Below are 22152 nucleotides of genomic sequence, written 5' to 3'. Positions count from 1 at the left end.
CTTAATTCATTCCGGAGGCCCGTTCTTAACCTAGAACCATTCTTAACCTGAGGTACCACTTTAGCTAATGGGGTTTCCTGCTGCTGCTGCTGCACCGCCGCCACGCGATTTCTGTTCTCATCCTGAGGTAAAGTTCTTAACCTGAGGTACTACTTCCGGGTTAGCAGAGTCTGTAATCCAAAGTGTTTGTAACCCGAGGTACCACTTCAGGCATGCCCAAGAGGTACATTGCAATCTACTGGTAGGTAACGGGGTGTTCCTGGTAGATCCTGGTAGATCTCTGGCCCCTCAGTGATCTCCTTACAAAAAAACAAAAAAACAAACAACAACAAAAAACCAAAAAACTCCCACCAAATTTGGCTTCCTAAAAAAAGCTCCACAACCTTTGGGTAGATCACTGCCAGTCTTTTTACGACAATGAGTAGATCACTGCCAGTTTTTTTATACTGTGAGTAGATCACAGACTATTGGGAGTTGGAGGTCCCTGGATAGATAAACCATGTGGTTCTTAGAACTACGTTGCTTCAGTCTGCAGAGGTGGGGTATATTGGTGGGCAGGATTTAACATTTGAATGTCCCTCCATGCGTATGTTTTACAAGAAACGACATACTTCTGCTGCACGATACTTCTAGGTATTAGACAGCACACAGTATGTACAACATACAATATTCTTTTAAATATTTGTAAATAAACTTTATTCAAACAGATCCGCTGGCAGTGTACAGTTATAACAACAAAGAAAGGAAAATATAATCCACCATAGATCTATTGTTTTAAGATACCTGTGTGGTTTTTTTAAAAGTTCCAAAAACAAATTTAGTACTTAAAAAAAAAGTCTGAGTAAACAAATAAGTTTTAACCTGGTTCCAAAAAGAGTGTAGCATTGATGCCCACTGAGTCTTTTCCGAGGAGCTATTTCTCTCTGCTTTGTAAACCCTCTTGCCTTGCACAGCTGTCTCACATGCCTTGGTGGCAATTTCATGTCCAGTGCTTATTGTACATGATATCCTCCGTGACAGCAGGTGGCTTTTGGCTGTGACTGCCACTTTCTCCACTGTCAGGAAAGATAATCTGCAAGGCATATTAAGTTTTTGGTTGAAGCACAACAGTTCCTTCTCCTTTCTTCCTCAGGTCTTCTCCATCATCCAAGACCCACCAACCCTTTGCTGGCTATTGAAAATGGTGCTGGGGTGAGGAATGCTGAAGAAGAGGAGGAGGAGGAGGAGGCAGGGGAAGAGGACCAGCTGAGAGAGAATGCTGCACTGGCAGAGGCTGAAGATCACATTCTTGAACACTTGCCTCCTAAACTGAACCAAGGTATGATCATGGGTTGGAGAGGCTGCTGTGTGTCTGTGTCTAACCCAAGGCTCTCCTCGTTACACAGACTAGGCTGAGGCTTTTATAATGCTCTAGGGGTGAGGAACATGTAGTTCAGCAGCATCTGATGTTGGGCCTCCGCCACGAGTTCCCCAACCCTGTCTTATGTCCTACTTTTTTCCTTTATGGGAGAAAACGGGAGAAGCGGGGGAAAAAAGAATGTTGAGAGGCTAAAAGATAGACATTCCGATTCTGCACATATGCATACGTTTTATTTTCTTCTGTGCAGATGATTTGGTTTCCCTGTAAATTAGGAAACTGTGAATACATGAAATACACAGGGTGGGCAGTATGGCTAATGTAGGTAAAGGTAAAGGGACCCCTGATCATTAGGTCCAGTCGTGACCGACTCTGGGGTTGCGGCGCTCATCTTGCTTTTTTTGGCCGAGGGAACCGGCATACAGCTTCCGGGTCATGTGGCCAGCATGACTAAGCCGCTTCTGGCGAACCAGAGCAGCGCACGGAAACGCCGTTTACCTTCCCGCCGGAGCGGTACCTATTTATCTACTTGCACTTTGCCGTGCTTTCGAACTGCTAGGTTGGCAGGAGCTGGGACCAAGCAACGGGAGCTCACCCCGTCGTGGTGATTTGAACTGCCGACCTTCTGATCGGCAAGTCCTAGGCTCTGTGGTTTAATCCACAGCGCCACCTGCGTCCCTATGGCTAATGTAAGGGGATACAATTTGCTCCATGGCCCCCTGCAGACATATCGCAGGACTTCAGAAAATCTCTATTTCCCATTAATAACACAAGTGTACTGAGCAATGTTTTGAAAGTGTGCATGTGTTCACATATGCATGTGGAAATTCTGAAGTTGGTGCACAGCACTGACTTGAAACTCTGGTTCCAACGTCCACTGCCCAGTAAAGTTGGTATCTGAGAAGAACAGGCTGCCTGCCTTGATTTAGGGTCTGGCTATAGTTTTTTTATTTTCCTATTGGAACTTCTCTTAGGTGACTCATGAGATAACGGATAGTGGACACTGAAGCATAAAAACCAGCAAAATTGTCGGGAAATGCCTGTAGACAGATAAGATGGGGATCAGTGTTGAGGAGAGATGAATAAAGTGATTTGCTGCCAGCTCTAGAATTGACACAATCTTCCCGCCTATAACAAACCTCTTGGTCCCCCTGCTTAGTAGTAGATGCATGTTTATGGCTAGAGAGATTTTGTGGATCTTCAAAGTAGTCTGAACATTCAGTAATTGCTTTTAAAATGTTGGTGACTTGTGTTTCCAATTCCCACTCCTGTTGTAGCATGTGAAGTCCCTCACTTCATTTCAAACCTACACCTGCATTGAGAAATTAATGCTGTTTTTTTGAACTGCAGGGCCTTCAGGGCCCTGGCAATAACATGTTGCTAACTCATACTGCCCAACAGAATTGAAGGTTTCAGAGGCATTCAAGTTCTATAGTGAATACTACCTTTTAAGTGAGGCATGGGGCAAACAAAGCAGGCTTGGTCTCTTTCTCTGGGGAAGAAGAGTAATAGAAATCCCTCTGGTTGCTTCTCATGAGCTGGGCAAAGTCTTATACTGTATTTTTATTCCTTGCCTTTTGGGCTCATGTTTGGAGCCACAAGAGGGCTAAATTTTGGACAGGTGATTGTCCTCTAAAAATTGAGAGAGGCAGTTTCTGCTTTCCCCATTGAATTGGTGACTGGAATAACTCACTGTCTCCATCTCCAGCCCTCTTGGAAGCCTGTGCTGAGAGGAGGGGATTGTTCACCGGCATTGCCAACCTGTTGCCTGTGCGCCTGGCCTCTACCTTGATGCTTCCATACACTCTTCCTCTGGAGTCGGCTCTCTCCTTCACTGTCAGGTATGCTCTAAATCCTGTTTCTGATATGCTTTTGGGAAATGCTTGTGATTGGGACCTAGATTGCTGTATTATCTGCATCGTTAAGAACTTGCTATTCTGTGGGACTTGGTTCTAAATAAAACAAGGGTAAAATCCACTCCAAGGGAATTTATTGAAAGCCAAGAACCCTCTCCCATGTGGTTGTCAATGGCTACTAGCCATGAGGTCTATGTGCAGGGTCAGAGGTGGCTATCAGCCACTGGGAAACAGTAGCAGGAACAAACTCTTGCTCTCATGTGCTGCATCTGGGCTTCCCATAGACACCTAGTTAGCCACCATGGGAAATGGGATTCTGGACGAGAAAGGTCACTGGTCTACTCTAGCAAGGGGAGGCATGCTCTTTATGTGAATACTTGCCATTGTCACAAGAGGCGCCCTTGTGCAGGCTGTTTTTTAAGAACACCTTTGCAAAGCTGCAACGTGGCTGGTGCTCCTTCCTGCTTGCAGTGTAGCAATGGCCTGCGTTACGTAACAGCGTCCCTGTTGGTCACCTGTCTCCTTCAGGTTGCTTGAATGGCTGCCAGATGTCCCTGAGGATATCAGGTGGATGAAGGAGCAGACGAGAAAAGTCTGCCACTATCTGATGAGGAAAGCCAAGAAGAAGCTGGGAAGCCATCTCTCAGCCAGGTAGGATTATCTTGTTTGCTTTTCTAAGTATTGCGACACTGGGAGTTGCCATAGGACTGGCGCCATATAAATGGTAATCAGGGGGACTTTGGCCTCCAATCTGACAGTGCTTATTCAGAAATCAGCCCCTTTGTACTCTCCTCCAAGTTTGTGTGCTTAAGATGGCAGTTCTAGATGTGTCATCTTACTTTGCACAGCCCTCTATAAAATAAAGGTGCCTTACTCTTCAGGAAGGTTTAGTGTTACTGTGCCTGGGTAACCGAATACATGGTTATGAAACTACAGGCAATTCCAGCACTGTGTGCTTCTTTTTCAAGAAACCAAATAACTGAAAACCCAGGCTTGACAGTCCCCAGTTTTGTTTTTGATGGTGAATAACATAACTAAGTACCTGAAGTCCTTAGATGTTGTATGTAACATATTTGAAAGGGCCTAATTTTCTTTCCAAAAGAAAAAGGCCTAATTTCCAAGGGTGGTGTTCAACTAAGTTTTACTCCAGAGTTAAACCCATTGAAATTAATGAACCTGTTAGAGTCTTTGATTTCATTAGATCTACTCTGAGTAAAACTTAGATATACAGTGGTACCCCGCAAGACGAACGCCTCGCGAGACGAAAAACTCGCAAAACGAAAGGTTTTTTCGTTTTCGAGTTGTCTCGCAAGACGAATTTCCCTATGGGCTTGCTTCGCAAAACGAAGCTTGCCCCGGGGACAGCGGGTCTTCTCTTTTGAAGCAAGGGGCGGTGGGGAGATCGCTTCTCCCCACCGCCCCTTGCTTCAAAAGAGGTCCGGGGGCAGCTCTTCCCGCTGCCCCCGGACCTCTTTTGAAGCAAGCGGCTGCGGGGAGATCGCGTCTCTTCGCAGCCGCTTGCTTCAAAAGAGATCCCGGACCTCTTTTGAAGCAAGCGGCTGCGGGGAGATCGCGTCTCTTCGCAGCCGCTTGCTTCAAAAGAGATCCCGGACCTCTTTTGAAGCAAGCGGCTGCGGGGAGATCGCTTCTCTCCGCAGCCGCTTGCTTCAAAAGAGATCCCGGACCTCTTTTGAAGCAAGCGGCTGCGGGGAGATCGCTTCTCTCCGCAGCCGCTTGCTTCAAAAGAGATCCCGGACCTCTTTTGAAGCAAGCGGCTGCGGGGAGATCGCTTCTCTCCGCAGCCGCTTGCTTCAAAAGAGATCCCGGACACCTGCCCCAGCCGCTGGGCTTCGTAGCGCTGCTGCGAAGCCGGGCGGGGGGCAGGAACACCTGCCCCAGCCACCCCGCTTCGGAACGCTGCTCCGAAGCGGGGTGGGGGGGCGGGAACACCTGCCCCAGCCGCCGGGCTTCGTAGCGCTGCTGCGAAGCCGGGCGGGGGGGCGGGAACACCTGCCCCAGCCGCCGGGCTTCGTAGCGCTGCGGCGAAGCCGGGCGGGGGGGCGGGAACACCTGCCCCAGCCGCCGGGCTTCGTAGCGCTGCTGCGAAGCCGGGCGGGGGGGCAGGAACACCTGCCCCAGCCACCCCGCTTCGGAACGCTGCTCCGAAGCGGGGTGGGGGGGCGGGAACACCTGCCCCAGCCGCCGGGCTTCGTAGCGCTGCTGCGAAGCCGGGCGGGGGGGCGGGAACACCTGCCCCAGCCACCCCGCTTCGGAACGCTGCTCCGAAGCGGGGTGGGGGGGCGGGAACACCTGCCCCAGCCGCCGGGCTTCGTAGCGCTGCTGCGAAGCCCGCGCCCCCCAGCCTTCAGAAGAGGTCCGGGGACAGACTGTCCCCGGACCTGGTCTGAAGGCGGTTTCCCTAGGAACGCATTAATTGATTTTCAATGCATTCCTATGGGAAACCGTGCATCGCAAGACGAAAAAACCGCAAGACGAAGAGACTTGCGGAACGAATTAATTTCGTCTTGCGAGGCACCACTGTAGTAGCACCCCATATACAGAGTGTTCTGAAGAACTATCTTGGATTAAGTTTAAAACCCAAACAACCCTCTTCAAATGCATCTATTTGCTCACTCTCGGTTCAGTCCCCCCCCCCCCTGTATGTGATCATGTTCCCAGGGCAGTTCAGGACAGTGGGCAAAAATGTATTGTGTGTGAACTGCCAAAAAGTGATTGGATTATATCTCAAAGGTGGGGGGGGGGGGGAGATAGCCAGAGGTTGCCCATATGGAGATAGCCATGGATGCTGGAAAACTGGCTTTGGGCTGAACATTGATTCTTGGTATAATAGTCGGTGGTCAATAGCATTAGCAGAGAAACTAACATGTCAGGTCAGAACAGCAAAGGGCAAACACCATCCCTATTCTTTTTATAATACATGGCAAAAAAATAATAATCATTGAATATATAAATTGTTTGGATAGTGTTAAGAATCCACCTAACACTCACAGGGAAACGTGGTGCGATCTTTTAGAGCAACCAAATGAGATGTTGTATAGCAAGACAAATGTATATGATTTTATTGGGACAAGTTGTTTGTTATTTCCTACTTTAGCAATTGTTTATATGCTTAATTAAATAACAACAACAACTTTTTTAAAAAGTAAGGAGGAGAGAAAGCCACTACGTATATATTTTTCCAACCTAACAACAGGGACCCTATTTCCCTTTACGTTCCATGGAATGACTTATAAAAATGTTCGTTCCTGCAATAGCAGATGATTTTTCTACGATCTTCCAATTCGCACATTAATTTCTCAGGACAGTTCTGTATGTCAACTGTCAACATGCAAAAGATATCAGGATGGTTTGTGCAGACAAATGTGTTGTTTGAAACAGCTTTCAGTAACAAAGCTGTCATTTAATGTTTTACAATATAACAAGTAGATGGCTTTTCCAAGTGATTTGTTTGCATTTATCGTGTGACAATAAACACTTACCACATCAACGGGTGGCTCGCGCATTACATCTGGGTGTCGCACAGTCCACTTGCACTCAGCGAGGTGCAGGTTTTATCGAGAGATAACGGAGCCCATTCTGCCAGTGGAGAATCTCATTTTGCAGAGCAGCCCACTCTACGCATCTTGTGTTCTCACTTGTACACCTGACTCACTTTCTCAGACCGAATGAAACTCAGCAGTGTGACGACCGTCAGCCTGGGGACTCTGGAGGCTCCAAGTTTCCCCTGGACCTCAGTCAGCTCACGTGGCACTTTCTGCTTATGGGCCAATGACGGGACTAGGAAGGGGCAGGACTAGGATAGCCAGGGTGTCAAAGGTCAGTATTGAGGCATGCAAGGACAATCTGAGCACTGCTCACCTGCACCTTCCATGATCCTAGCCTGTGCTGCTGACTTTTTGTATGTGACGGTAGCATCACACTGGCATCTTGTACCGTTAAGGGGAAATTGCAATGGGGATTGTGTGGTCTTTTATCCCCCACTCCTCTCTCTGTATCTCCATGCCTAGCCTGGAAGCTCCAGTGCAGCAAGCAGCGCTTGTGAGTACAGCATGACAAAGAAACTAAACATCTTCCTCTCTCTCTTTCTCTCTCTCTCTCAGGCTGTACTACCACCTGGAACTCAGAAAAAGCCAAAGCTTGCCCCTCCCCTTGAGCGTCGGCTATGGGGAGGCGCTGCCCAAGTGGCTGCGGAGTAACCTCTCCCTGACGGACGTTATGACAAAATGGGAGGAGTACCAGCGCCAGCTGATGCTGGGGTTGTTCTGCATTAACGTGGACCTGCAGGCGTCCATCTTCCCATCAGAAGGGCTGCAGATGAGGCACCCGCCAGCAAGCTGCACACAAGAAAGCCTCCAGCTTTTCTGATCTCGTTGCCACACTTTGGGCAGGGGAGGGTAGACAGCAGCTGCCTCTCAACAGCGCCCTAATGGAGCTGTAACACCTGCTAAGAGACTTCTTATTTTCTCATTTGCAGAGTGAGAATTTACATCAATATAGCCATTGTGCAACTGCTAAGCTGGTGGCTGCACAGTGTTCAAACCCATAGCAATGTGTCGGGCGTTGCGTACACTTAGAGATGATGGTGTATGAATGCCCAGCACATGTGACAAAAGTGCTTGGTCTCACCGAAAAGAGTTTTGCTTGGGACACCTTTTCAGAGGCCTCATATCATATTGAACTTGCCGTTTGTGATAAGAGGATTGGGACACAAATCAGTACTCTGGCATTTCTTTGCTTTTAACCTCCTTTGTTTTACATCAGTGTTGTAAAAGGGTCTTTGTTTTGAAGAAGGCTGATTCCCTCATAGATCATCTTTGCCTGCGCTACACAGAATAGTGAAAAGCAGGCAGGCTACAACAACTGGCTGCCAGATTGGCTCTTGTTATCTAAGGCAGCCCTTGGTTTTCAACTCTCAGCTGATGCACCTTTTTAAATGCCTGTGCCCCACATTCTCTTTCAAATCTATCTGGGTGCCACTGCTCTTAATATAGATGTTAGGAATGTAGACTTGTAAAAATGAACTCTTAGGACACTAGAGTTCTTTGTTTCTCTCAGGATCACCCTCTTCTAAGGGACTTTTTTTTAAACTATGGAGAGAGAAAATATTAGAAGCTCTGAAACGTGCTTCGTAAGGGTTGTATTAAAAGTAGGCCCATTGAAATTAATGGCCGTAACTAATTTAGATCCATTAATTTCAGTGGGTCTCATCTGAGTAAAATTGAATTGAATACAATCCTAAATGTATGCTTGAGCTATGCTGTTCTTTTCTTTTCGATGCTCCATGTTGTTTGGATGATGCTATTTCCACCCACCCACCCAAAACAACACTACTACGTTATTCTTCAAATGTGCAGAAAGGATGTAAAGAAGGATAGAGGAAGAATGCAGGAGCTAAGAGAGCTTAGTGTATGTTTTTCAAATGGTTTGTGGCTCATCTGATGAGCTGGAGCTGAGCATGTGAGGAGTGAAGGGGTGTTTTGCCACTCACAAAATGAAAGTGAAGGCGGAGGCCAAAACTGATGCTGGCCAAACTGGATTTAACCTCGAGGAATCCATATGCACTTTGTGCCAGTGGTATATTTGATCACTTTTGAAAGGACCTGGCAACCCCAACAGAATTGTGACTGGTGTGGTGGTTAGTCAGGAGGGTCAGGAGCTGGAGGTCCTAAAAGGGATGGCAGTACAGTGTGAAAAGGATGAAAAGAGTGCCAGAAGGTGTCAGAAGTGAATGCACATCCTTCTTTCTATCCACCTGTGTCAGAGGTGGGGAACCTTGCACTCTCCAGATGTTTTTGGACTCCATCAGCTGCAGAAAGCATGACCAATGGTCAGGGAAGGTGGGAGGCGTTGTCCAACATCTGGTGGACCACAGGTTCCCCTCCACTGTACCACAGGCTAGTTCAGTGGACCTTGGTTCCTGTTCTGCAAATGAAACAGGGATTCATGTCTTAGGTTAACCTGGAGGGCTTCCCCCCTATAGTTCATAGAGCCAGAAGGACATTTAGTTACTTGCCAGGTTCTCAAGTTTTCTGAGCCAAAGATCTGGTATGTGTTCCCAATGCTTTGGCAAAGTTCCCCACTTGCTGGAATTGTTCACTGCAGTGTGTGTTAAAGGTTAAGCACTCCATGTAGCAGCACATGTCCTGTCTGCTATATAGAATCCCTCTCCCTACAGATGCCTTTCAGATGTGATGTACAGTCTACTAATTGTCTCAGCACTAAACTGTTATCTCACATTTCACTGCTGTTGCCTTGTTCATGCTACTGCGTAGCCTAGCAGAGATTTGCTGTGGCAGCAAAGCAGCAGCATCCCTTATCATATAGCAATACTATTTTCTGTGGCTTGCTTTCCCATTGGCCTTGGGGCATATCTATATATCTGTATATATAATATAAATATATATTTCTTCCCTGTTGTGATTTGTACCATGAAAGCACAGATAGGTTTGTGCTACAGGGAGAAACAAGTCTTTGTATCTGTACTGTGCGGAGGTTGACTTCCTTTGCACACTAACCTACCATCTTCGATCCTCTCACAACGCAGTCAATCAGTTGAATGCCAAAGAGAATCCAAGGGGTATTCAGGGGCAGGGGGAGCTGGCACAGTACATATCAGTTAAGCAGTGTTAATAGAGATACAGTTCAGAGTGCCACTGCAGAACAAAGGGGTGGGTATTCTTTGGTAGGCATACCTCACTACTCAGTGTACATTGAATAGACTTGTGTTTTTGTTCATTCCAAAGCATCTGAGTAGTGGTGTGTTGCACTGCTGAGCTTTATGAGACTCTTTGAGGCCCATGAGGTACATCCTTGGGGCACTTTTTTTAAAAAAAAGGAAATTCAGAGTATATTGATTTGAAATGGGCTCAAGTCAGGACATTATGACTTTGTAGTGCATTTTTTTTATGGTGGCCAATACTAGGATTTCTAGAAATGCTTTCATCTGCAGAGCTTCTGGAGTGACACAGCTGCTAAACAGATTTTGAGAATGAGTAGCGTTATGAAAACCATCTTGACGCTAAAAGAAAAATGTTCCAATTCATAATTGACTGCTCATGTAGCATAAGTGCCTGCCTTAACAATTTTGTAAGTAGTTTAGAAATGTGGAATTATTCAAGTATGAAGCCTTTGTGGCCAGGCAGGATGGGAGTGGTGAGCGTTTGGCACTAGCCAATGCAATAGTCCCTCTTCTATAACTTTATGTAAACACACAGGGTGGCAAGGAATTTACTGTTCTCTCTACAAACATTTGCCTTGGAGCTCTAGCTACAGACTTAACTTTGGAGATGTTGCATGTGTGTTTAGTTTTATGTTGGTTAAGAAAACAATGCAGCCAGCAGCTATTTGTGCAGAGGAAAAATTAGAGGTCCTCTGCATTTTAACTGAAATATAGTCTGTGGTGCCATTTCTGTGGAGGGGCCTTACCTAAAAATGGAACTCCTTATTTGGAGGAAGACATGCTGTTAAATTGTTGCTACCTGTTTCATGCAAAGATTTTTATGATCCCCTGTATTCTCGTTGGGAGGGGGGAAATGCTCATGAAGAGCGCATCATAGTAAACATCTATCTCACCCTTCTTCCATTAAATAATAGCAAGCATCTCTAAGCAGGGCTTTTGGAGTCAACCTATTGAAATACTGCTAGTCCATGGATTTCGGTGGGTCTGCTCTGAGTGTGATTAGCATGAAATAGCACCCAGAATCTTTTTTCTCTTAAGGAGTGCTTGTACAGTATATCAAAAAGTCTCTTCTCTCCTATAGAAAGATGATAATAGCTAGAGATTTCTTGTAATTCATGTGAACTACCATTTGGTCTGCTCCAAGTAATATTTTTTTTGGGGGGGGGTTCTTGTATTTTGAAATATTCAGAAAAAAGACATTGCCTTCGTCATCCCAAGTTCTGCGATGTGCTAATTTCCCCCTTTTGTTTTATCATAATGTAAATGTGAACTTCTTTCCTGTAAGAAAACAGTAAACATGTTTGTATGTGTACATATATAGTCAACCACTAACTTATTCAACACTGTATCTTATGTTGTTGTTTTTTTAATGTCTTGCACAATTTAAATCGGGTTCCCAGACTGTGATTTGTGGACCACCAGTAGTCTGCTAGCTTCATCTAGGTGGTCTGTGACATGTATGCAAAGAACACTTACAATTTGAATTCTAGGGGATTCAAATTGTAATACATTAAAATATAAAAAATAAAAGAAGCAATAGAAATGAAATTAAAAATCATACAGCATCTAGCGCAGCACATTGCAGTTGCTAGAACAGGCGGGGGGGGGGATCATTTTAGTCACTGAGCAATTTTTGAGTGGGAAATAAAGTGTGGGAACCACTGATTTAGGTTTTTCTAGTAAGTTGCTGCTTAAGGCAGAATGATTATACTGCTGTGTTTGTTTTGCTGCTAATATGTTATAATTTATATGGCCTATTCTGTAGCAACCCATCTGGTCAGATGGGAAAATAACCAGGGTTAAAAATGCTTGTTTCATCAAGTAAAATTCAGTATTTTTTTCTGCTTTAATTTTTAATTGCTTTAGTTGGATGAAATCCAGATTTTATTGCCAAAACCTAGTATTTTGACATGCATTGGGTGTTTGAAAGGAAAAGAGATCCATGATGTTCTTTAATCCTAACTTCTTTAAAAAAACAAAAACATGTTAAAATGCTATGGTCTAGGTTAGTCTCGGCTCTAATAACTACCAACCTGTAAATTAAGCACAAGTAGTAAGAAGCTATGCACCATAGCTGTGTGCCAGCTGGGGAAAGCCAACCTCTCCCACTTTTTGTCTTGGAAAAGGCTTTGTAATGCCAAATTTGGAGTCTTTTGGATAAAGGCTGAAATAGGGTGACGCAGGTGCAAGCTTTTGCGTGACTTGGCACTTAATATGGTTTCCTCAGACTAAAGAATGGCATCTGATTACACCAGAAGCCAATGGAACAATAGCTTGCCTTAATGGCTTGCCTGTATCTTGCTAGCGTAGCATTGTTCTCAAGTTTTCACAGTGCCTTTTCTTCCTTTTTTAATGCCACTTGCTGCTGCTGTCCTTACAGCACCCATTCCTCTCCTGTTCTCTCTATATCCAGCTTCCTTGCAACCAGTAGCAGCTTGTGGATTGGTAATGTTGCCACAGACGCTGTGGTTGCTGTGACAAGGGACTGGTGTCCTCTTGTTCCACTGATGCACACCAGCCTGACTTGCAATCTGCAGAAAATCCAAAGTGCCAAATAGAGAATAAGACCCAACCTTTAGAACTAATTTTATTTTGTATTAGTCTTACTTGAGACCAGAAATCTCTGGGCTGATTTTTTTTGGGGGGGTACCCCGATGCGATTGTGCACTTGTGGGACAGCCTGTCGTAGATCAATGTTAGCACTTGCTCACGAGTATAATGTTTTGTCTGAAGTCAGAGCAGCAACAAGATTAGTGAGGAAACAATTTTATTTTACATGGCGATTATCATTAAGGGAGCATTTTAGTAGTCATTGCTTGAATAGTTCCATGTTTGATATTGTTATGCTTTGCTTCCCCCCCCTTTCCCCATGTTTTATTGGAAATGTGTTAAGTATTTATTTTGAAACAATATACCTCCCTAATAAAATAATTCCTAAAAATGTGAACTGGGGTGTGTGTGTTTTAATTTGTACCCCCTGGGCTTGGCAGCTGTAATCACATGGTGCTTTCTATTGAAAGCTGAACTTGTTTGATGCAGTCAGCTTGGGGGGAGAGGTGGAGAGAGATGCCTGGACATCCAAAGATGGAAGGCAGACCCCGAGGTATCCTAAGCTTGGTGACACCAAGGTGCCTCGTGTGACTCTACCCTGACATCCCATTCTCACAACTACTCCTTTGGAAGCCACCAATTATTCTCAGGAGCCCATTAGGAATTGGAGCCATAGCTTGTTACCCACCCAGCCCAGCTAGACTCCTCACAAACCCTTTGCCTCAGTTTTCTACCCCCTGTCTGTCATGAAACCAGGTGATCCAGGAGAACCACCATGAGATCCTTTGCTGATTTAACAGACATCCAGAAAACCTTTCATTCTGGCCTCTCGTTTAGAGCAGCTATCACCAGTTGTGAATTCTGAAAGTGCAGGGACTTGTTGGTCCCATCTGACTCTCCTGTGTTTGTGTTGGCCAAGTTGATACTCATGGGTTTGTTAGTGCATCATCTGGGACAGATGCAAAATCTATGCACCCCTTATTTAAGACACTCTTTCCAGCCTCACCATTTTATGCATATATCGACCAGATATGCTTATTGTAGCTCAGTGGTACGGACACACATTTCACTTATATAGAAGGTCCCAGATTCAATCCCTGACATCTCCAGGTAGGGCTGGAGATAGGTAGACCCCCATCTGAAACCTTGGACAGCCACTACCTTGCAGTACAGACAACAGTCAGCTTAGATGGTCTGACTCAACATAAAAGACTTTCCTGTGCTGTTAACCAAAGCCACAACACACAAGATTATGTAAAGGGGAAACGGGGGGGGGGGACTTAATAAAAGCACCGTAAAAGTATCTGAAGGAGCGTCTCCACCCCCATCATTCAGCCCAGACACTGAGGTCCAGCTCCGAGAGCCTTCTGGCGGTTCCCTCACTACAAGAAGTGAGGTTACAGGGTACTAGGCAGAGGGCCTTTTTGGTAGTGGTGCCCGCCCTGTGGAACACCCTCCCACCAGATGTCAAGGAAATAAACAACTATCGGACTTTTAGAAGACATCTGAAGGCAGCCCTGTTTAAGGAAGTCTTTAATGTTTTATCATGCTTTTAATATTCTGTTGAGAGTGATCCAGAGTGGCTGAGGAAACCCAGCCAGAAGAGTGCAGTATTAATAATAATAATAATAATAATAATAATAATAATAATAATAATTACCATGGATGGTAGCATTAAAAAGTAACATGCTTCTATGATATCCTGACCTAGATACTAACAACAGTCAAAGAAATGTAAGCCAGATTCCCATGGATTCCCCAGATTCCCTTAAGCTAAGGAAATGATTCTCAAAGGAGGCAGTGACAGCCACCAACATGGATGGAATTTAGACAAATTCATGGGGGATATCAATGGCTATTAACCTTGATGGTTAGCAGCAGGAGCGGAGAGCGCGCTTGTGTTCAGGTCCCGCATGCCAGTTTGTATCAGGCGCCTGGTTGGCCACTGTGCGAACAGGATGCTGGACTAGATCGCCGTATGTTCAAAGAAAGAACAAAAAGTCCTCATGGATGGCGGCCAATCCACGACAGGTTATGCCGCTGCACCATGCGTTAGTCTTCAGGTGCCGCAGGATCGCTGCTGCTGCTCTGGGAGCTGCCACGAATCTAGGAAGAAGCAAGCCATAGGAAGACCCTTTTAACTTATCTGCCCCTTCACTGCTTCCGCATACCGTCCGCGTCACTTTCAGACGTGCGCCGGACAGGGAGGGCAGCAGCTCCTGGCGCGGCGAGCGGTTTCCAAGCGCTGCCTTTCCTCCGCCTGGAATCCCTCTGGATCTGTTCTGTTCGATCGAGCCAGACATTTCGCCACCGGCGCGGCTATATCTGTGCCCGCCTCCCAACCTCCCCCCCGCTTCCACCTCGGCCTTGGAAAAAGCAATACATTGACGCGGGCGGGGCTGCTGGTATGTCAAGGTTAATTCGCGCGCTCTGCCAACGGCTTCGCTGCGAGGATTCCCCGCCCGCGGCCCTTGGAGCCTCCCCGCTTCACAACTAGCTGGTCCCGAGGCGAAGGAGGAGAGCGGGGACCCGCCTGCAAACTTTTCGCGCGGCCCTGCACGTGTGCGCGCGCCCCCAAAGTGGGGCCCGCGCCGGGCTGCAGCCCGCCTTGCGCGATAGCGCCTCATCCCAGCCACGCGCTACTCAGAAGGAAGCGCCGTCCAAGTTCAGCGGGGCTTCCTCGCGGGTAGCCGCTTATAGGGCGGCAAGCCCGGCTTCGACGCCTCGAGGCAGGGCCCGGGGCAGCTGCAGTAGCAGCAGCAGGAAGAGGTTTGGACGCGGCTCTAACTGGCCACGAGGCGAGCTTCCTTTCCCCTCAAGCAGCCCCAGGGTAGCTGGCCCTGCCCCGCCGCACCTGCTGCGAACACGTTGCGCGCCGGGGAGAGAGAAAAAGTTCAAGCAACGACCGAAGGGTTTCCCTTCTTTCTTTTCCTCCCCCCTCATCTGGCGAGTCCGGCTTCTGCAGGCATTTCCGGGTTGGGGGGAAAAAAAAGAGAAAAGCCTGTCTCGGTTTCTTTTCTGTTTGCACATCGATCCCAACTCTTTGGACTGCTGGGCTTTTGTTTAACATCAGCGAAGGAAAAGAAATTCCCCCCTCCCTTCTGCGTCTCTTCTCAGGTGCCTTCAGGATCAGAGGTAGAAGGTAACGCCGGGAGCGATCGGAAACTTTGGGTCCCTCCCCCTTTCTGAGAAGATAGCTATTAGGGTCTTGGGGGCCGTTTCTCTCGACCTACGTCTCACACGCATATCCAGGTGAGTTTGTGCTGCACCTCACCTGGCTAACGCGGCTTCCCTTCAGAAAGGAACCACTCTTCCCACCTGCAGCCCCATCTGTGGTCTGCCTTGACCTGCGGACAGGTAGCTGGGAGGCGACGCCCCCGAAAGGCTTGCCGATAATGGCCATTGGAAGGAACGCGTCGGTATTACTTGCGAAAGGATGTGATTATTGAGCTGTAGAAGGCTTCCTTTTGAGGTATCCGGAGCCTTCAGTGCCTCGAATGCTTCCTAATCGGCTGACAGAAAATTCCACCCATCTCACTTACTTACGTGGCTCCTCTCTTCCGATGAGATTTCTAGAGAGTCAGCTGTTTTCATTCTCTTTTAGCAAACACGTTAAAGATTCTTGTGGCATCTTAGGTGTGTTAATAAACACTAACAAACTGATAATGACGTTTTGTGAACACAGAGCCACTTCTTCGGTGCAATCTTAGACGATAAGATGGTGACTTTATTTAGTTATTTTGTTTATAACCACATTTTAAAAACTAAAATGCGTAATGTGGCTCTTTAGCAAAGCCCTCCTGAACCTATCTTTAAAAAAAAAAAAAATCCGCTGGCATAGTTCTTGTGCAGTGACAGGAATAATTTCTTCAGGTGAAGCTGCAATGGATGCGGTTCAGTGCTGAGAAAACTGCAGGTGTCAAACTCTTACTTTGTTCTTCACTGCAGTTGTTGCCTCTCAAGAGTTGCCTGAGACACTGAAGTTTGGCAGGTGGTGCTTTTCCTGGTGTGGAAAGAAGCATGATAGGAAATGTGTCGCCTGCTAAAGTTAAGCGTAAAGGCATATGAGCAAGACCACAAAGGTGTTTAAGATTACAGCGGTACCTCAGGTTACATACACCTCGGGTTACAAACACTTCAGATTACAGACTCTGCTAACCTGGAAGTAGTACCTCGGGTTAAGAACTTTGCCCCAGGATGAAAACAGAAATCGTGTGGCAGCAGTGGCGGGAGGCCCCATTAGCTAAAGTGGTACCTCAGGTTAAGAACAGTTTCAGGTTAAGTACGGACCTCCGGAACAAATTAAGTTCGTAACCAGAGGTAGCCCTGTATAGTCCTAAGAGTATTGTCATGTGTGCTAGCATGCGTCCCCATTGTGTTGCTACATCATCTTCCTATAAGAGATTCTTCAACCCTTAGTGCATTGCAGACAGAAATGTAACAGGTACAGTTTCCCCCATCACTGTAGTGTTTAATTTCTGCTGCTTATGTCACTGTTATGGGCACAGAACCTTAACAATGACCCAATTAATGACCTCTGATGCAACCACTCTTATCAGTAATAATTTATGACTCATTTCAATGAGGAATTAGAAATTCTTGTCTTGGCATCTTAAGCACCGTAGGAGTAATTATCAGTTGTCGTAACAGCTGCAGTGATTGATTGTGATTGGATATCTGACACAAGGTGCTCACGGGCGTCTCTGTTGCTCTCCTGTACAGGTAGAAAAGTGGAGCCTTTCACAAATTCTGCTCCGAGTTGAGATTTGAACCCAGGGCTCAAGGTGGTAAGTCCTACGTAACTTTTACACAGATCTGCTCATAGTATTATATAGTTGCCTGTGGGTAGGTTCAACTTTCTTGTAGGTGTGTTGTTGCTGCAGCTGTAGAACCTCAACTGCTGCATGCTTGGTGTCTGGAACAAGGGCAGTTTTAGGCCCTTAAGGAATGAGGGTAATTAGGAATTGGGATTGCAGATAGATGGACCAAAGGAGTAGCAGAATGAACAGCTACTTGGGGTATAGAAAGATGCTCCAAATTTCCATGAGCCATCTTTCTTCTCTCTGTTACCACATGGGATGGGGATTCTTAACAAATGAAAAGAGGACAATGTAATTTTGAGACCAAAGGATGGAAAAATCAGTGTATCAATTAAGACAGGTTCCTATTTGCGTAAGACCTATTATCAAGAACAGAAACTTTGTGCTGTTTAAATTGTCTTGTATAGCAGGAGACATTGTTTTGTTGGCACAGTATTTCCCTCTCCCCCCCCCCATTGCAATTTTAAGCATACTTGTAGGAAGTGTCCCATCAGGTTGAGTACTTGGGTGTGGAAGTTGAAGAATGGGATAGAGATAATAAATTATTGTTTCATTTATTCAGTAGCATTTGCTTCCTGGAAAGTGTGCCCTGCTTGCAGCTTTAACTGAACTGTAAATAACATGTAGGAACCAATCCAACTCAATCATACTTAAAAGCATTGACTTCAATGTGATAGAGCATGATTAACTTTATCTTGAATTATGGTGGTGTTGATGTGGAGTTTGTTTTGCTGACATTCCATGGTTTGGTGAAAGCTCTTCAAGACCATTGTCACAGGTGTGGATTGTTAGTTTACCTGTGAATCCCAGCTCCTTTAAAGTAAATTTATTTGAACTGATAAGCACTTCCAGAAGGAAACTTGGGAAGCATATGAGTGTAATGCTCACAATGGAGTGGATGAGGCCTTGCACTTGCAATATTTTTTCTTATTATTATTCCTCTTCTATGTCCTTGCTCTGGATAACTAGCTGGATATGCTGAGAAGAATGTCAGCATCCTCACCTGTATGCAATAGTATTTCTGCTGTGATGTTCATTGGATCAAATAAGCCAAGACTGAGTGTTATGTACAAATACTATATCTCTTCCATAGGTTAAAAAATAGGAAAGAATGAATAGTGTATATAGTGTAGCAAAGGGAAACAAAGCCTATTATTACTCAATTAGTTGTAAATTAACATAGTGATCAGATGTGCTCCATTGTTAAGAAAATATATGCCAAAGTATCAGTTAAATAAAAACTAACTTTTATCAGCCTTTTTCTTGATGATTTAAATCACTACAGCCTGGTTGGGCTTTATATATTGTTAAGGGGGAGAGAGGAAAAATGGCTGAGCTGTCAGAGCATTCAGGTATGAGCTTGGCACACCCAACTGGAAGACCAACGTCAAAGACCTGTAGTGAGTGTTTGACGCTGTTTTTTTCTGCCCCATTAAGCACTCCATATCTTGTCATGGCATCAGTCCTGTGAGTTCTTGGTGACATTTTCATTCTGTGTGCTACACGTTTTGACTGCCTGATCCTCTGCACCAAATACAAAGTCGGCCAATCACTGAGGTCACACAACCCCCAAATGACATCACTTGAACTTGTGTAATAACAATTCTCAGTGGCTGCCACTCTGTTGCATCAATTCTTTGCAGGTGCGCCTGCTTCCATTGTGCACGTGGCACTCCTCTACCCTCTTTCATGATGTTGCCCATTCCAGTGAAGTAAATGGGAAGATGTGCTGACACTGGGAGTTGTGTTCATTGGAGCCCAAATGGCTCCTGGAATGGTGCTCATGTGATTTTGATAGCAGTTGTCATGAGTTTTCTCTTGGGTTATTGGTATAATAAAGCTTGACTTTTCTACTGTTAGATCTGGGTTCTCCCGCTGCCCAGTCTGCCTAGCGTGATGAGTTTTCACTCTAGCCAAGTGTGGAGTGTTTGACAGCAGCTCTCCCTTCGTAACCCATTATAGCGGCTCATTCCAAAGTGCCTGACATGACTCATGGGCGGTGGAGAACTGTGCAACAGAACACTTTAATGGATGCTCTGGGGGAAGGGTGTGGCTATGTTGAGCTAGAAGAAGTGCAATGGTTTTGTTGGTTCTCTGCTAGATAGATTCATGGTTTAACTTGCTATAATCCAGCTTTGTATATGTGTCCACATATTGCAGCTTTTGTTAGTGCTTGTTCCTTTTTAAAGGATAAAAGCCACTTCTCCATGACCATATTAAAGACTTCTTCTTACAGAAAACTGAGAATTTTTAGATTTGTGAGAGTGCTGAGAACGCGATTGGGGATCAGAGCCCTACATTCATATGCTTCCAAACGGAACATGGATATAGGGGGTAAATATTGTCTTTGAGGACTGTTTTGCAGACCCATCAGCTGACCAGCCAGGAAATTGAAGGGATTAATCCTGTATATCTATTATTTGAAGTTGAAAGGGAGCTTCAAAGTGCAGATAATTTAATTTCCTTCCAGAGACCCTTTTCATGTCACTGGATGATTCTCTGCCCCCATGTTACATTAATAAAATGGACAAAGTGTGAGAGCATATTCTTTTCAACATTAAATGGAAGCAAATGAGCTCCTTGATGTAGAGAAGAGAGAAACAAGCACTTGTTATTTTTCAAGGAAAACCGACCAAAAGCCATTTGCCGAAGAGATTATATTTGCATGTGTGGCCTGTTTTGAGTTCCTGAGATTCATATATTTGCATGCATCTCATTGAACTCATATTTCCTGCTTGGTTTTCTTTTTCTGTTCTACACCCCCCCCCCCGCTCCCCATGCTCTCAATAAAACCATTTCTTTTCAGCTGTACATGAGGGAGAGTAATGACATTGCAGCTTGGATTAACTTTGAATAGTGACCTAAGAATCTTGAGTACAAGCCCCATTCCCAAGTATGCTTACAACACAGTTGCCCACCAGGACTTGATTCTCCCTACAGAGGAACATTCTGAGCAGGCTGCCGCAAGAAGTATATGAGGCAGAAATTATAGGACTTGAGATATCAGAGTTGTTTCAGGAAATACTGCCTTGGGGCAGGAAGTTCAATTAAAGGACCACTAGGTATCCTACCAATTCCATGCTCTTGGAGACAACGAGGGTATGTGTGATGTTCGAAACCTAGGCCTAGCTCACACAAACAGTGGTGGTAAAATGATTCCTAGACTGCATCCTAGACTCCTGGGGCTCTCATGCAATCTTTGGCATTTACACGTTAGTCCACCTCCTCAGACACTTAACTGTAAGAGAAATCTTCTTGCAGCAGCTAATAGTCTAGCTTTACAGCAGGTGCTACTGAAGGATGCAAATCTGGCCAGAACATGATGTCAAGTGGTGTGTTTTGCATATTGTATACCTCCCAATGGATAGTTTGGATTCATGCAAAACCAAGATAAAGCATTAATTCTATGATCCTTGGAAACAAGTGTTTGTGTGTGTTTGTGTGTGTGTGTGTAAATACATACAGTGCTTTTTTCTGGGGGGACACAGCATACCCCTAAACATTTTATGAATCTAAATTTGGCCTCATTGAAGGGCAGTATTTTAATATGAGCAGAAAAATGAGAGTCCCCTTAAACTATATTTTTTTTAAAGAAAAAAAGCACAGCACACACAGAGATAGAGATGTGGATGCATTTTATAGTTCTGTATATCTGCATGCAATCCATAGGGGGTTGAGAAAAGCTTGTTCTTCTCAGCTTTTTCAAGATCACCAGCTCCCATTTGACTTAGCAATGTACGGTTTTACCTTTGCTCTTCCTGTGTGATCTTTGATTCTTAGAAGGGATTTCTGCAATGATTTGTGTTCCGTAAATGGCCTTGTTTCAGTCACCTCCATGACCCTGAAAGTGTTTTTAAAAATCCATTCAGGCTCCAGTTAAAATCTTGAAGCAGCTAATAAGGAAAGAGGAAATAAAATCCACAGGCAGCCAAGGCACTCCTACCTGAACTCATATATTTCTCCTGGTATTGGTATGTCAAAGTTTGTTTTTGCTGGGTAAATATTATCTTTGAGGGCTGCTTTGCAGGCCCATCGGGTGAGCAGTTGAGGAGGAGGTAAAGGGCATTAAACAATGCTGCTTAGAACTCTCAGTGATCCTGTCAAGTAGCTCCAGTGCTGTGTCCTTTCTCATGGCCCTGTGATAAAGCCTTGTGCTCCTTGATAGTTGCTGCTGTGGCGAAGGCCAGCTTTGCCTTGGCTTGCAGCCCTGAACGGCTGCTTTTCAAAACAAACAGCATCCTACCGTGACATTTCCAACAGGCTGGGGTGGCTTTTTGTTTCCTCTGTTTCTGTGCAGTTGAAAACAAGCATATGGCAACAGGCAATTACAGAACACTAAAAAGGGGAGGGGGTGCTTGTAATCGTTGATCCACACAGCTGCAAGAATATGTGCAACTTTATCATTATCAAATGCAAAATGAATAAGTTCCTAAGCCAGCATAATTGGTACCCCTCCCCCTGCTTCCTTGTCCCTCTGGTCTTGCCTACTTATCACATTAAAAATGGCCATCACCAATGCCAGTCTGAGGGGTGCAGCAATTTGTTCAGCCCAAGTGAAAGTTGAGATTTAACTATTGTTTACATCTCTCCATTCCTAGGCTATCTGACCTGACTAGAATAAAGCAACAAGGAACAACAAGTGATAGTTATCCAGGATGCTGTCATTTACCGGTATCTACAAAGAACAGCTGCCTATGTGAAACAATTCACTCCTTTCCTTTTATCCCTGATATTATTCATGCTTAAATCCTTGTACCTGCTGCTGCTATTAGTATAGCTGTCACCAATGTGACATGCAGGTCTTCTAGTCATGATTAGTTGGTGGCTGCATGTTGCCCACAGCAATAGGCATGCCACAGGTTCAAAAAC

The 22152-nt window shown here is 45.3% G+C and overlaps 2 protein-coding genes across 8 annotated transcripts in view; both read left to right on the top strand.

Moving 5' to 3' along the window:
• PNPLA2 (patatin like domain 2, triacylglycerol lipase) overlaps positions 1-12860 on the top strand; it is a 41375-nt gene extending 28515 nt beyond the window's left edge. The window contains exons 6-10 of one of the 2 annotated variants that reach the window (XM_081922413.1): positions 1133-1318; positions 3066-3198; positions 3742-3864; positions 6895-7050; positions 7335-7466. In XM_081922413.1, coding sequence (XP_081778539.1) covers positions 1133-1318; positions 3066-3198; positions 3742-3864; positions 6895-7006 — 554 coding nt within the window. In that variant the 3' untranslated portion in view covers positions 7007-7050; positions 7335-7466. Of the gene's footprint in view, positions 1-1132; positions 1319-3065; positions 3199-3741; positions 3865-6894; positions 7051-7334 lie in introns of both variants that reach the window. The other variant, XM_081922412.1, reaches the window with a different exon arrangement.
• A 2015-nt stretch (positions 12861-14875) lies between these two features.
• CRACR2B (calcium release activated channel regulator 2B) overlaps positions 14876-22152 on the top strand; it is a 41397-nt gene continuing 34120 nt past the window's right edge. For 3 of the 6 annotated variants that reach the window (XM_081922349.1, XM_081922345.1, XM_081922346.1), the window contains exons 1-2: positions 14876-15715; positions 17186-17250. The gene's annotated coding sequence lies outside the window, so the exon portion shown is untranslated. The remainder of the gene's footprint in view (positions 15716-17185; positions 17251-22152) is intronic. The other 3 variants (XM_081922348.1, XM_081922350.1, XM_081922347.1) reach the window with 3 other exon arrangements.

Source organism: Podarcis melisellensis (genome assembly GCF_964234715.1).
Source record: "Podarcis melisellensis genome assembly, chromosome: 1".
Classification (NCBI taxonomy): Eukaryota; Metazoa; Chordata; class Lepidosauria; order Squamata; family Lacertidae; genus Podarcis; species Podarcis melisellensis.
Note: the sequence above shows the minus strand (reverse complement) of the source record. Positions and strands in the feature narration are given on the sequence as shown.